At 27.0% G+C, this 15,516-nt stretch overlaps 1 protein-coding gene and 1 non-coding gene across 3 annotated transcripts; both read right to left on the bottom strand.

The window, feature by feature from the left end:
• Positions 1-3,424: 3,424 nt before the first annotated feature.
• Positions 3,425-6,852, bottom strand: LOC137815021 (uncharacterized). 2 transcript variants are annotated; one of them, XM_068618032.1, is made up of 6 exons: positions 6,631-6,852; positions 6,194-6,233; positions 6,001-6,084; positions 5,073-5,238; positions 4,180-4,453; positions 3,425-4,011 (listed from the first exon to the last, which is right to left on the bottom strand). In XM_068618032.1, exons 1-6 carry the CDS (start codon positions 6,685-6,687, stop codon positions 3,820-3,822), a joined length of 813 nt encoding a protein of 270 aa, XP_068474133.1. In that variant the 5' UTR covers positions 6,688-6,852; the 3' UTR covers positions 3,425-3,819. The 2 variants fall into 2 exon arrangements, with proteins under 2 accessions (XP_068474133.1, XP_090150408.1); XM_090294282.1 differs by having other exon boundaries at positions 5,204-5,238; positions 6,631-6,779.
• A 41-nt stretch (positions 6,853-6,893) lies between these two features.
• On the bottom strand, positions 6,894-6,967 carry TRNAV-CAC (transfer RNA valine (anticodon CAC)). Its single transcript has one exon. It is a non-coding gene; the product is annotated as a tRNA-Val (tRNA).
• Between the last annotated feature and the right edge of the window lie 8,549 nt (positions 6,968-15,516).

The following is a 15,516-nucleotide window of genomic DNA, read 5'->3' on the forward strand; positions in this document are numbered from 1 at the left end:
GAATCATAATTATACTCTTTTGGTCAACATTTATACTTAAAGTTGCCAAAATTTTCCCACAGTAAGTTCTAAGTTTTTTAACATTAGAACTTTGAATAGGAGATAAAATTTTCAAATGCAGTATTAAAAGCGAGAAGAATTTTTGGACAAAGAAATTAAAATGAAGAAAATAAAACAGTTTATTTCAGTAAACATAAAAAAGGATAAATCTTAACTTTTTTAAAGTTAATTTTTATTTTATATTTATTTTTCAACTATAAACATATTTGATTAGATTCTGCAGAGAACTGGAAGTTACGGTATATCAAAGTGCACGCGGTTGGATGTTCTAGAGCCAACTGTCAGAGAGAAAAATATGGCTATTAACGTTTTCTATTTTAATTTCTAACCACTCTCAATATAAAAAGTTTAATGCTAACAATTAATTAAAATTTGTGATAATATAATTTGAAGCTATTTATTAACACAGATATTATATATAACTTTGAAGTTTAATAGTATATAAATTACTTATCTTAGTATATTTATTTTTCTGATCTAAACCTAAAGGTGTAACGTCAACTTTGTGGCTCAACTAGCTAATGTCAACTCTTTTAATTTTATAAAGACTGAAAATAGAAGTACTGCTTCATAATTCGGGACCCCAATATAATTCAATATATTTTAAAAAAAGTGTTTATAAAATTTAAAATAAAAGAATTATTTTGACAGAATTAATATTGTCAGAGTTAGATTGTTTTGTGATTTTTATTACAAAATAAATTGACTAAATGTGTAAGAATAGTTAAATTTTAAGAAAATAGTTTTTTTTTAATTTTTAAACATAAATATACAGTTTTAAAATTAAGGAATATATTTACAAATATATACAATATTAAAATGCAAAAGAAAAAATAATTTGATAAGACGATCTCATGTTCCGGTCAAAAAGTACAATGAAATGAACTACAGTTAGTTGTGGCCTTCCACCTCGCATCCACCTGCATTGTCCAATGCAATAATATGCAAATTTTAAAATAATTTAAGTTAATTTAGCTTTTTTTAATTACATGCTTTAATAGGAATTTATTCTATTATCATGTTTTCTTACCAATAATACATGGATTAGAATTAAATATTGATTAATATTTTTAATCTAGTAAATCTTGGTGATAACTCACCGTTAAGATTAAAGAAGAGAGTGTGTGGTTAACATGTGAAAAGTTTAATAAGAAATAAATGCTAGACAATTTTATCGATGTCATAATTTCTCTTAAGGATACTATTTATACATGAAAAGAGTATTTAAATTTCTTAAAAAAAAGTTTCCCTTTTACATCTTAAACTTTAATTTTATTTTAATAATTCTCAAACTTTATCCTATTTACAAAAAAACCTCTTAAACTTTTAGTTTATTAATTAATACTTATGTTTTACTGCTTTAATAAGTAAAGACTTAAATTTTAATTAACCATTAATTAGAAATTTTTGAATTTAAAGTATTTCCATAGAAGGGAAATAGTTTAATAATATTTTATACTGTTTTTATAATTTATTTGAATTTTCTTTATATATATTAAAATAGAATAAAAAACATTGAAATAAAGAAATTAAAAGAAAACAAAAGTTGGAAGAATATGGGGTACACGACGACATCGTTTGATTGAAGTAGATCTAAGATCCGTGTTCTATGGTGTGGTGGTCCCAGCTCCCAATTCCTAACCCACTTACACATTTTAGTTTGATTTTTTAATACAACAATTATTAATTATTAATTATTAATGTCCTTAACACCTACAACTATGGATACCAACCAGTTGGACCAACAAAAAAGAAAATTTCAATTAAATATTTATTTAAACATAAATTCAATTCAATTATATTCTTAAAACATAAATTCTATTTAGGGAATCCAATTGTACGGCAGATTATCTTGCTGAATTTAAGGTTCAAAATTTTATTCCTCTAGAAAAGTCACTATCCCTTTTGGGACAGGTTCGGTAACTTCTGTGTTTTATTTCATCATCTTTTCAATAAATAAAACTACACCAAAATATTATATTAGACGATATATGAATAATTGTTTCCATAATATCCTTTTAATAAATAATAAATCAAATTAACCTATGTGAAAGCTAATTTATAAATATTCTCAAATATAACTTCTCTAAATTCTTATTTTTAACTTTAATAAATTAATTTTAATTATAAAAAAAACTATTTTGTATCATTTTAGTTATATTTCACTTGATTTTTTCCGGAAAAAATTGGGCATAGAGAATCTATAGCAGTAATAAATAACATAATTTAGATTTCAAAAATTTAAATAAATTAATATCTTTAAAATAACTTTAATTTCATGTCTAAATAAAAATAAAAATTCTAATATAATTTTTAATGATTATTATTTTTCTTATTCGTTATTTACTTTATTCATTTGATTAAAAATAAAAGCAACCAAATAAAAATTGCTAACATTATAATTAAAATGAAACAATAGCTTAAAAATGTGAATGTGAGATGATTTCATCGGATGACAATTATGGGTAAACACAAATACTCAATCCACCAAAAACATAATTATTTGACTTTAAAATAAAGATTTAAAAACATAAGGGTTTAGACTATGGGTTGAATTCAGTGTAAAACTCAATCATAGTCCAGTAATCCAGAGGTGTAAAACTCAATCATAGTCCAGTAATCCAGAGGTATCGATTAAAAAATATATATTTCTTTGTTCCTAACTTCCTTTGCCACTATCTTTCTACCATTGATTATACAATGCAAAATTAGAAATTCAAAGGCAAAACCAACCCATCATCTCCAAAATACTATAAAAACTAGTCAAGAAACACCACCATGGAAACCCAACCAAGCTTCCCCACTCCTCACAGAATCTAAACACCGTAGCCAAACTAATAGACAAGTAAATATCACACTAAACACAACAGGAACTCTCATGTCCCAAAAACTACAGGTGATAATTACTTGAAAGTTTTCAAAATACAATTGCTATTGTCAAGAATCTGGTACTACATACCTGATCTCAAGAAATCCAACAATCAGAACTCCATAGTTGATTAACGTACATATTATTTTACAGTAATGATTAATATAAATGTTACATATTAATTTGTTTTATTTACAAAAGTCCAATTATTTATGAACCAAGTTACCCAGCTAGATTCTTTTGAGCTGGAGTCTCATTTTCACATCCTATTCATATAAATCAATCTGACAACTGACAACTGCTTATAAACGATATACAAGCTGCAGATCATATTGAATTGAATTTTAGTCATAATATCATAAATTTGTACATCCTAGATTCTAATTAAGATATGTAACAGTAAAACATATAAGAGGGATCGTTCCTAACATGTTCCATCTGTAACCCTTTATTCCTAAAATCAGATTCATCAAAATAAATAAATACTAACTCAAATTAAAGAAATAAGTCTACCCGAGCATCCTCCTTGGCATTTTCTTTTTCTACTTCACTGCTGTTATAGGGATATGCTATTGAGTTAGATATTACATTTTCAGTTTCACTAAAGAGTTGAAATGAAAGATCTAGGAATTACAAAAAAAATATAAAAAAAAATGAAACGAGCTCAAATCCGATAATTACAAAAAAAATGAAAGGAGCTCAAATGTTGAAGGCAACCAAATCACAACCTTGTAATTCTACAACCATCAACAAATCAAAATTACAAAAACCATATCTGTTGCAGATAATTCTACTCAACGTGTTAAACACAGTTAGCCAATAACGTGGATCCGTGTGGGTATCAATGACAGTGATTTGGGTTTTATTCTTCATTACTGCAATGCTTAAAGTTATCCAAAGAAACGAACCTTGATGAAGACAGCCAAAGCAATTTGCAAGAAAAATGCAGCAATTACAGCCACTGAAACATCATTTCCTTCTATAAAAGACCTTAGGTTCAAGGCAACAAAGCTAGCTGAAGCGACGCCGGAAAGGATTATTATAATCCAACGAAGAAATCCAACTGGAACAAGCAATAGAAACTGAAAAATTTCACAAGAAGTGTTAGATATGTAGGAGAGTGTGTTGCTAGTATTCCTCATCTTCAAATATGAACTTTTGCGAAAGGAAATCCACGTACTACACAATATTGTAATGAGCATACTAACATTGATAAAATAATATACCATACTTCGAAAATCAAAACTTACAGAGGACATAATGAAAATGGTGAGGGAATAACCCCACATGCACCAGAACCGAATAATGTTAGCATTTGAACCCATATACTGAAGGAAAAAGTAGTATGCCAACGGGACCACTATAACATAGCCATAGATAGACCACGCAGCTGTATTTACAAAGCTGACATCAAAGCTCCAAGAAGTAGTGTTATCTGCATGTTTTTGCGTAAGGTATGTGGCAAGATTTCCGAGTAAGGCAAGGACAAAAACTAATGTTGTTGAGATCCATATAAGTCCATACCTGTAATAAAGTAAAAGTAACTATTAGAAAATCAATACGAACCATTGTATAGGCTTAATTAATAATTTTAACCAAAAAAGGAAAGGAAAGCAAATTTGTCTATTCTCTCAACATATTTGAAGAACCAAAATTTCATTAATTTTTTCCCTCAAATTTCCGGATCAATATCTGCTTCCATTATTAGGGGGGAAATTGCAAGGAATATTAGACAGGTATGCGTTCTACTTTTGAGATAGGATGCAGAAAAATGAACAGGTAAAAGTTCTCATGTCTCCCATAACTTGACGCATTCCATGCACCCTAAACATGCATAGAAAAACAAGTTATGCACCTTCTATTTCCCTCACATTACTTTAATTTTCTGAAATTCTGGTTAGGAAGTCAACATTTTTATGGGTGAACAGGACAAATGCACCAAAATGAAGAAAGATAAAAAAGGTAGCAGAAGCATAAAAGGCAAGGCCGTTTTTTTTTTCTACAAACTTTATGGTGACAGTTCAGTTGTCAACTATAGTTTTTCACTTTTTCACCAAGAGTCACAAATCCACATTTAATACAATGGGTATCTCTATTTTGAATATTGAAAATAAAGAAGCATGGGATTAAAAGAATGACTCACAAATCAGGATTAGCATCTATCTTGTTAAAAAAATCTCCACCAACTGGATTCAAGGAACTCATCAATCTGTTTACAACAACATCTGTGTCCACATTGAAATACTGTGTGTAGGATGAGACACTAAAGATTACCTGCCAGTAGCTTGTTGATTGTTGCCCAGATGCTTCTACACAGACAAACAATTAAGAGATGAATGAATGGCATTGTAATAGCATCAATTCACAATAAAAATTAAAAAACAAAACTTCAAGTTCTCTTGCATCAGACTGTTGAATTTAGAGGGTGAAGTGACAGAAAGAGAGAATAAAACCATTTAGAGATGATTTAGAGAATAGGAAATTTATATAATTCTTGTCCAATTTAGTATATAACATATCATCCATAGAGAGAGAGAGAGAGACTCTTGAGAATATTTGCTAGAATTACAGTAAGTAATGCGACCTCCTAGACAGACAGTAATGTCCATGAAATTGATTTTACCATGTGATAGTATGGTAGCATGATATAGCAACCACATTTTTAATACAGACCATAGAATCAAATATCAGCCAGCAGAATGAATCATCTCTCGGTCAAAATATGCAACTGAAACCAAATTTGTGCTTCAAAAAAACAAATTATATTAACTAGTACTACTACAACCATGATATATGATACATATAATATTCGGTTATTAGTTAAAGTCATAAATAAAATATTACTTGAAAGCTCTAGTTCAATTGTTTATAGAGCTCATTTGTCTGAAATATCTAAAACTAAACAAACTAAAAGACTCTCCACAATAAGTCACAACCCCGTCCCCAAAAAGAATCTGAAGATGTGCCAAATCCAAAATATGAAGCGATGAAGTATGCATACTCACATTGACAAATAAATAACCAATTCAGTATTACAGTCACTTCACTTATTAAAAAGTTCGATGACATACCAGTTGGAGTTCCAGCAGTTTGATATGCCTGTCCTCTGCCAACCCCATTGGCAGGGGGGAATGTTTGCATGCTCGCATAAGGGACTGCATGAAATTTCATAAACAACCTTTTTAGGCTACTGAAACTTTTAACAACGGAGAGAATATCGCGCATCTCAACATAGGAAAAAAAGCTAATCCAATAATTTCATACCGTCATGAGCTGTGCTACTCTTTTCATCGGTTATGACAGCCTGAACAACAATACAGAAAAACAAGTAAAGAACCATAATCAATAGCATAAATTAGCTATTAACTAACAAACAAACATACTAGTTTATTCAGATAAATTAATTAACAGAAACTGCGGGTTTGGGAAATCTTGAGTGCAATGATCTGAATAATCTCTATCCGAAAAATCTTGCCGTGTCAAGATTTTTTTGTAACATTTCGTCCAAGCAAATTTCATTCAAACGTAATTAGGAGAATTCTAAGGTTAAGATTTTAGTTTTAATTAAGTTATTATCAGCTTCGTTTAAGGATTTCTTGAATACTTGCCTTAGAATCTTAACCACAAGTAAAAAGCAATCAAGCAACAGGTTAGTAAGAAATCAAACAGAAAAAGGGGAAAAAAAGTGTGCGCAGACTCACGGGAACAGAACCGAGCAAATGGCTGGTGTTGCTTATGGTGTAAGATTCGTCCTCCATCGAAGGGAAACTCAAAAGTCTGAGTCAGAGAGACATTACGAAATGGAAATGCCCTATATTGCAGAACCATTGATTATGCTACTTACCTCACTGAAATGATTTTGCTCAATTCGTTACTTGGCCGAAAGGAAACTGATGTTGGGCCCCAAAAATGTCAACAGGCCCAGTAGTGCTGATAACCAAGAGGCCCAAAAAATAAAGAAAAATGTCTGAGCCCGGGTTCGAACCGGGGACCTCTAGTGTGTGAGACTAGCGTGATAACCAACTACACCACCCAGACATATTCTGGATTATGATGACTCTGTCAGATTTAATTATAACAATGTACACTTTATTCCATTTCAATTATAAATTATGTTATTTCAAGTATTCATGATAACTTTTAATTAGTTGATAATACATAAATGTTAAACTCGTGTAAAATGAATTTGGCACGTTCGTTTTTAGCCCCCTACCAAAGTCGGCATGAAATTATCATTTTTAAAACTTTACCTTCATGTTAAAGTACTTTTTACAATTTTATATTATTATTATTATTATTATTATTATTATTATTATTATTATTATTATTATTATTATTATTATTATTATTAACATCAGTTTTATTCCTTTTGTGTGGATGTAGGCTCAATTTCTCCTAAAATCCTACTTAATAGGCGATCCTTCTTATGAAAATGCCTAATTTTTATATTTTAAAATTGATAAATTTAGTTGTCTAACTTTTTGAAATATATAATTTTAATATTTTTTGTAATCACTTTTTATCTTCAAAAAAGTTAATAAAAAACAAAATTCACATACTTATAAGGACTAATTAGTCATTTTTAAAAGTATGTAAATTAAAACCAAGCTTGATTAGGAATACATAGATAAAAAAAATATTTAATTAAAAAAAAATATTCAACGAATTGATGTAGTAATTAATGAAGTATTCATATAGCGGATTTTTATTGTGTATGAAGATAATCTTATTGACGATTTTGTATGAAATTTAAGAAAATGATTTTCTATAAATAGTTAATAAATTAAATAGGTTGAAGAATAAAATTAAAGAAGGAAATCGAAATCAGTGACGCTGTAGTTTTGGTGAAAAAATGGTACAATGTAGCATTTGTGTATTAACATTATGGTATAATCTGGTTTATGATGATTCTAAATTTAATAAAAAAAAGAAAAAACTCAAGTACTTATTTCTTTAAAATTTTAAAACATTATTATGATATAAAAAACGAGATATTCAAAGCAATGATTTTTTCATATAAACAAGATAGTGACGGTATAAAATCAGTTTAAATATTAACTTTTCATTACCATTCATAGAGCCTGTAAGTTTTATTTTTAAAGTTTTATGACTTTAAGTTATCATATGATACGTCTTTTTACAGTATACAATATAAATAGTAATCATCCCTATATATGATTCAAAAATTCAATTCTCACTAGATATATCATGCAAAAAAAAATAAAAATGCATAGATTATACTAAATAAGTAGAGTTAAAAAGTAATTTTATGAATTTTTGTTATAAAAAAATTATAGACAAACTAAATGGTCAAATTCAATATTTTAACAAATTAAACTTGATTTTTTAGATAGGTTATTTTACTAAAAGAGTACCGTGAACAAATAATTTTTCAGAAATTAAATTTAAATTTGGTCGACTTATTTGTACTTTTACAGGAGAGAGAGTGATCCTCACTCGTTAAAATATAATTATAAAGCTAAAATATGTTTAATCCGAAAAATATCTTTAAGTTTGAATCCTTATTAAGAGAACGACTTCATAAAAAAGTAATAATATTTTTTAAAACTAAAAACATCTTTAAATTTGATAATAATATTGTTTAACTTTCTACATCTTGCTAACTACTTTCGTTAATTTTTTTAAATGTCTGTATACGGATATGACATTAATTATTATGAAATATAAAACCGCTTTATTAAAATTACTATTTGTTTTCGCATTTCTATTATGTTATTTATTATTTGTTATTTATTATTTATTATTTTTACTTTTAAGGATATATTAACAAAATGACAATAATAAATATTCTTCTACACAAAAGTCGCACTTATTTCCCTTGCTTTTATGGAAGGCTTAGTCAATTACATAAACATCTCTGAATTAGTGTACTTTTGAGTAGAGAGATATGGAGATTTTTTTTATAAAATATACATATCTATTTGAAAATTGATGATATTATATATATATATATATATATATTATTTTATTAATTTAGGTACTCATATTATATTATTACAATAAGGGTATGAAGGGGTTGAATATTACTATATTTTTATTTTTTTTACATAGGAAAAAAGTGTGTAAAAGGTTCCCTAACACGTGGTCTGAGTCATAAAATATGGCCTTTACGTAAAGAAAATATGAATAGATTTGAGGATGATGTTTTCCTTCTTCCATTATTTTCATTATTAACTTTTTTCACTTCCACACAGATATATTTACTGCTATATAAAGCTTAAAGCTTCCATGTCTGTGTCTTACCTTCACAAAGTTTACATCATCCATCTAAATCTAATTTAATAAACTCAAACACATGATTAAAGAGGACATAACAGACCTACACTTTATCCAGATCAAACATGTGCTTCAGCTTATACTAAGACAAGATCACCTGTTTTTTTTTTCTTATATGATTGGTTATTATATTTTGGGTATTCACGAAATATTTTTCAATAATTATCCATCAATTGAAAAGAGTACTTAGCCTACTCAAAGATCACCTCCATGCTGATATGCTGTTAAAGCTTGGTCATAATTTTTGGTGTATATGTGCTGCAGTTTTCTTTCCTTTTTATGCAGTTGCTGGTTTTATTGCGGTACAGCCAATACATTTTGTTCTCATAAGGTTTGTGTGGGTTATGACATATCTGGGTAGTGGGTCCGGATAGCTTTTTTTTTTTGTTTTTTAATCAACAATAAAGAATAATATAAATAGGAATACTATGTTCTCTAAACTAGGTATAATAAGTCTAGTTTTTAACCAAAATTTGTACATATGTTTATTTTTTTTTAGGTTATTCTGCTTAACATAGGTTGTTCTGCAGCTTAATTGGGTAACAAAGTTAGACATTCATGAACAATTTTGTATATATTGTACAAGTCTCTTATGTCTTTCATTCCAGCTGTAAGATGGATAGATTTTGTGAGATGTTCGCTTTATTTAATATTTTTTTTATAACAAAAAATATTCTGAAAAACATAGTCCACATAATAGCCAACATAATAGTTACATAAATTTACAAATATAACGCAACTCCAACCTAGGTATAATAAGTCTAGTTTTTAACCAAAATTTGTACATATGTTTATTTTTTTTAAGTTGCTCTGCTTAACATAGGTTGTTCTGCAGCTTAATTGGGTAGCAAAGTTAGTCATTCATAAACAATTTTGTGTATATTGTACAAGTCTCTTATGTCTTTCATTCCAGCTGTAAGATGGATAGATTTTGTGAGATGTTCGCTTTATTTAATATTTTTTTTATAACAAAAAATATTCTGAAAAACATAGTCCACATAATAGTTACATAAATTTACAAATATAACGCAACATGGTAAATTTACAAACGTCATGCAATATGATAAATTTACAAATGTCATAGAATTTACATCGTCAACATTATAGTTAAGCATTGGGTGTCTTAAAAAATTTAGTAATAAAATATAAACTTGATATATATATATATATTAAAGAAGAAAACAATAATTTATAATGTCATGTTTTTTACTGTTATAAATTCTTAGAGACCAAATAAAGATTGATATTCAATATGTCTTTAATTTTACTTCTCATCTAAAAGAAGTAAAGAAGTACAGTATTTATGTTCAATGGTCATTTTTCGTATTCTATTTGTAATATTTAGTCTCTAAGTTTGTCTTTCATGTTCTAGTGTTAATCTTTTATGACTTATATTTTTTATTTTGTTATATAATCTATTAAAAGCTAGAAAAAAAATAAATATTGGAAACATTATTTAAAAAATTCTAAAATATAAATATTATTAATGAGAGTTTCGTAAGAAAAATAATAAATGAAAAAAACAATTATTAGTGTATGTGTATAATATTTACTAAGCAGTAAGTTACAATAATGTCATGGTTTTGCAAGATACCAATTAAAGATTGGTAAAGTATTTGTTTAATGGTTTGTCTTTTCTCGTCTTTTATCACTTATATTTTTTATTTTATTATGTAATCTATTAAAATCTAGAAAAATAATAAATATTGGAAAAATTATTTAAATTTTTTTAAAATATAAATATATTAACTAGAGTGGTAAAGTAAAGGTTAAAAAAATCATTTTAATAAATACGAATATATTATATCCATATATAAAAATATTATTTTTTTATAAATAAATTTTAAAAATGATATTATAGTTTATTTTGGTTTTAAAAACCGTTTTCCCAAAACAAAATTATATAAATTATTTAGCTTTTCTTTTTTTCCTGTTGAAAATCTGTGGCTCACTAAACAACTTTTTGTTTTTTCTTCTTCCACTCTCATTATGTCTTTTTGTTACTTTTTTTTTTATAAAAAACTTTCATGTTAGGCATCACTATGTTACTTGACATCTCAGCTATCTCAAGTAACAACAATCATCTATCATCACATGAAAAAATATTATTAAAAAAAAGAAAAAGAAAGAGAATACAAAAATATATGGGACTAGACCAAAACTCATATGTTAACAAAAAATTATACATAGATAGACTATACTTATTAATAAAGAAATCTAAGAACATAATAGATGAAAGCCTATTATACCAATGAAAGGATTCTTTATGAATAAATCATAAATTAGACAACTTATCAACACACGCATTCTCTTCACGAAAAATATGAGTACCCCCTAAACCTGATTTTTCCATAGTAATTAAGACAAGTATTCCATCAATTACAAAACATCCAATGAACATTTTTCCTAGCAGTAAACGCAACACAAACCAAGGTAGAGTCACATTCCAGCCAGACATTAGTAAGTCCCAACTTTTGAGATCCCTCCAAAGCATATATAACTCCATAAAATTCAGCAACCAAAGTCGTATGAACGTTAAAAAACGCAGAGAAAGCTCCAATAAACACTCCCATAGTAGTCTCACGAAAAATACTTCCACAAGTGGCAAGACCTGGATAACCCCTAGCAGCTTCATCAATGTTCATTTTAACCCAACTTGGTGAAGGAAACTCCCATCTAACAAGAAAAGGACAAAGAACTTTTTACCAGTATGAGTATTCATACCAAAAAACTTAATCACATTGAAATCCATCATATCATTCTTCATTGAAACTTTAGACGACTTTCCCACTAGACAAGTTTGTTGGTTATTAATTCAGATTTTATTATTATTAATTCTGATTTTATTAACCTTAAACTATTTTACCGTTATATTGCATTAATGGTCAGTTTACAAGCCTGTTAGTATTCCTATTTTATTATATATATGATTAAGTAAATCAAAATGAATAAGATCAGTTTGGTAATTTTATGCAATTACGTTCCATCAGTTGCTACAACCTTTTGTCTTCTCTTATTTCCTTCAATTGGTATCAAGAGTCTGTATGTTATCATGAATTCTACCCAATTATCAGTCCCTATCCTTTATGGAAAAAATTACAATCGGTGGTGTGTGCAGATGAGAGTTTTGTTTGATTATCATGAGTTGTGAGATGTCGTTGAGAGTGGAGTGATGCAAACTGAGGCGCAACGAGTAGCGCATCGTGATCAGAAGAAGAAGGACAATAAAACTTTGTACCTCATCCATCAAGAATGAATGACGAAGACGTTAGAGCATATTGAATGAGCATTAAAAATCCTAATGTTATATCTTAAATCAACTGTTCTGAAACATTTGCATTACTAAATAAACAGTGCAAGAACTTCCATTAATTAATCATTTGGCAGAAAAGTAATTAAGTCCTTGATTTGTGGATTTGTGTTGGGAGTATTATTTAATTAGTCACAGGTATTTGGCCATTAGATTAATGTTACCCAAACTAAAGTTACCACTGCCCAATTGTTGGGCAAACGGATCCAGCTATATATACAATAATTAAAGGAAGAAGACGGCATGGTTGTAAGATGCTTTTCTTTTACTTTTGAAACTCCTAGTTTTCAGTGTCTCTTCTATAAATTTACAATCATCATCATCTTTCTAATTGGTGACAAGGCTTTTTCAGCTTTCTTTAATTTTTCTTTCATACTTTTTCAGTTTAATTATCTCATACAAATACTCTGACATTAAGCTATTAAAATGGTTTGCTTTTCAGCCAAAATGTTACTATATATATTATACAAAGATTCTTTTCTGAAAAACTGGAAATATAAACAAAGCTACATCTGAGTATTAAGAATCATTTTTTTTTTCTAATTTGTTTCCTTCATTTCCTTGAGAGCAATGTATTTGGAAGTCAAAGCTTTGTATGTATGCAACAACTTGAGGAATATTATGCACACTGTCAAAAAAATCATTACAACATTATTAGTGGCCCAAATCCAAGAATAATATAGGTGTTTTTTTCATACACAACAAAAGTAGGTTTAATTAGGGTACATATATTTTAAAAACTTTAATGACCTAATTTTAAATTAAACTTTATGCAGTACTCTATATGAGTCTAGCTCTTATCATCAATGAGATTAATCTTTATTGGTGAATTACTTGCTGAATTTTCATGGCTCAACAAATTATTGATAAAATAATAGATATAATTTCTATGACCTGAAAGGATATTTTCTTGCAAGTGTTTATTCCAAGCTTTATTAATTTATTTATGGGAATCTCTGAAAAATTATGGTATTTAGTTTGAGCTTTAAAAGATTATTCTAATAATTAATTATTCAAAAGTAAGTTTCATTTTCATTATATATATATATATATATATATATATAAATTCTTACAAATATTATTATTATCTAATATAATAATTATAGTATATATCTAAGTTGGATATTTTTTACACTTTTAAATATTATAATATTTAAATATTATAAATAAAATATATAAACTAGTTTTTAAAGTAATATTTTATTACTTATCAAGATACTTTATTATTATTTTATATAATTTATAATTATATAATATATAAAGTGATATTTTATTACTATCAAAATACTTTATTATTATTTTATATAATTTATAATTATATAATATATAAATTTGTGTCTCTATATCTTACATTTTAAAAATTGTATCTTTATGTATATATTCGTATAAGTGTCTATTTTAGTGTTTATATCTTTATCTTAAATTTTGAATTGGAAAGGAATGATACTATTTTATTTTATTTTAAGTTGAGTTATCACTTATTAGTGAAGTTGAATAATAATCATAATAATAATATAGAAGTAAAAACTGTCTTGATAACTTTTTTTTAATATTTTTATTCTATGTTATAAGTTGAAGACGATAGTAATTCTTTAGGTTGAGGTATGACTTCTATTAGTGAATATGTTTTCTTCTTTTAGAATTAAAAACAATTTATTTCTGTATGAATATTCTTGTAATATTATTCGTATTTACCCACTTTAAAAGTTATATGGACACTGTGAATTTTAATTACACTAACCATTTTAAAATATTATTTGTTAAAAAAATTGATATGAATAGAATCTACAATGAGAAGTTGGTTTGTGTGTGAACTGATAAAGTTCTTTGTTGTTGATTGATGTTTGTGATGTCAATTAGAAGATATACAGAAGAAAAGGGTTTGTTTTTATATAAGGAATAACCATTTTTATTCGCAGCTTAGGAATAGAATTTCAAAAAGGTCCAGGGCAGTTGTCAACACGCTGCTACTATTTTTAGACATTAATCTCCAAAGTTCCATCATTCTAAAATTCTTCTTCAACCAACTACAATTTTTTGTTGCTCCTACTTTCTTTTCTCCTTTCTAACACTGTTCTTCATTTCCACAACAAACTTTTATTCACTTCTGAACAAACACAAATTACTCATCTTAATCGTATTGACTTTATTTATATATATTAATGGATGTTGACTATGATCTTAGGAAAATATTAAATTACAGCTACACTTTAATTCTTCGACAAGTAAATAAATAAATTGTAAGAAAATATTAATGATGAGATAGGACGTAACAAATATAACAATGTTATGAGTAGTATAACACCTCAATTATAATATTTTAATTTTATTCAAATATAAAAAATACATATAAATTCTTCACATACATATACCATCTATATGTATATTATATATTCCACATATATGTAAATGTACACATGAATATATCCAAAATAAGATGACATAAAAAAATATTAAATCATCTATAGACTTTCAAACCAAAAACTTGTAGAATCATTAGTTTTCATATTAAAACACAATTTGATTACGGACTTAAATAAATCCTAAAGTTAAAGGGTGAGATGAGTACTCAATACATATAAATCATAATCAACATGAGACTAAAACATCAAGTTTACGAAATGCTACAGATCATTCATACAAAATGGACAATAACATAATATTTCTCGAAAACTAATATTAAGTTTTACACCAAAAATTTGCAGTGCCTCTCACCACATAATATATCTCAAATCTCCCAACTTAATAATTGGTTTCAAATCTGATTATTAGTTCGATATTTAGACAAATAATTGTTTAGGAAGATATTCTTGTAGATTAAACAATTATTCTAGAAAGTAATTAAGTTAAGTTGAATCAAGTCACAATTAATATATATATATATATATATAACATCCTTATAAAAGAATATTTTATTTATTTAAGTGAAAATTTTATTGATATGAGTGTCTGATTATTATTTTAAATATTTAATTGTTGA

Source organism: Phaseolus vulgaris, chromosome 1 (assembly GCF_051622355.1).
Source record: "Phaseolus vulgaris cultivar YP4 chromosome 1, ASM5162235v1, whole genome shotgun sequence".
In the NCBI taxonomy this organism is placed as follows: domain Eukaryota; kingdom Viridiplantae; phylum Streptophyta; class Magnoliopsida; order Fabales; family Fabaceae; genus Phaseolus; species Phaseolus vulgaris.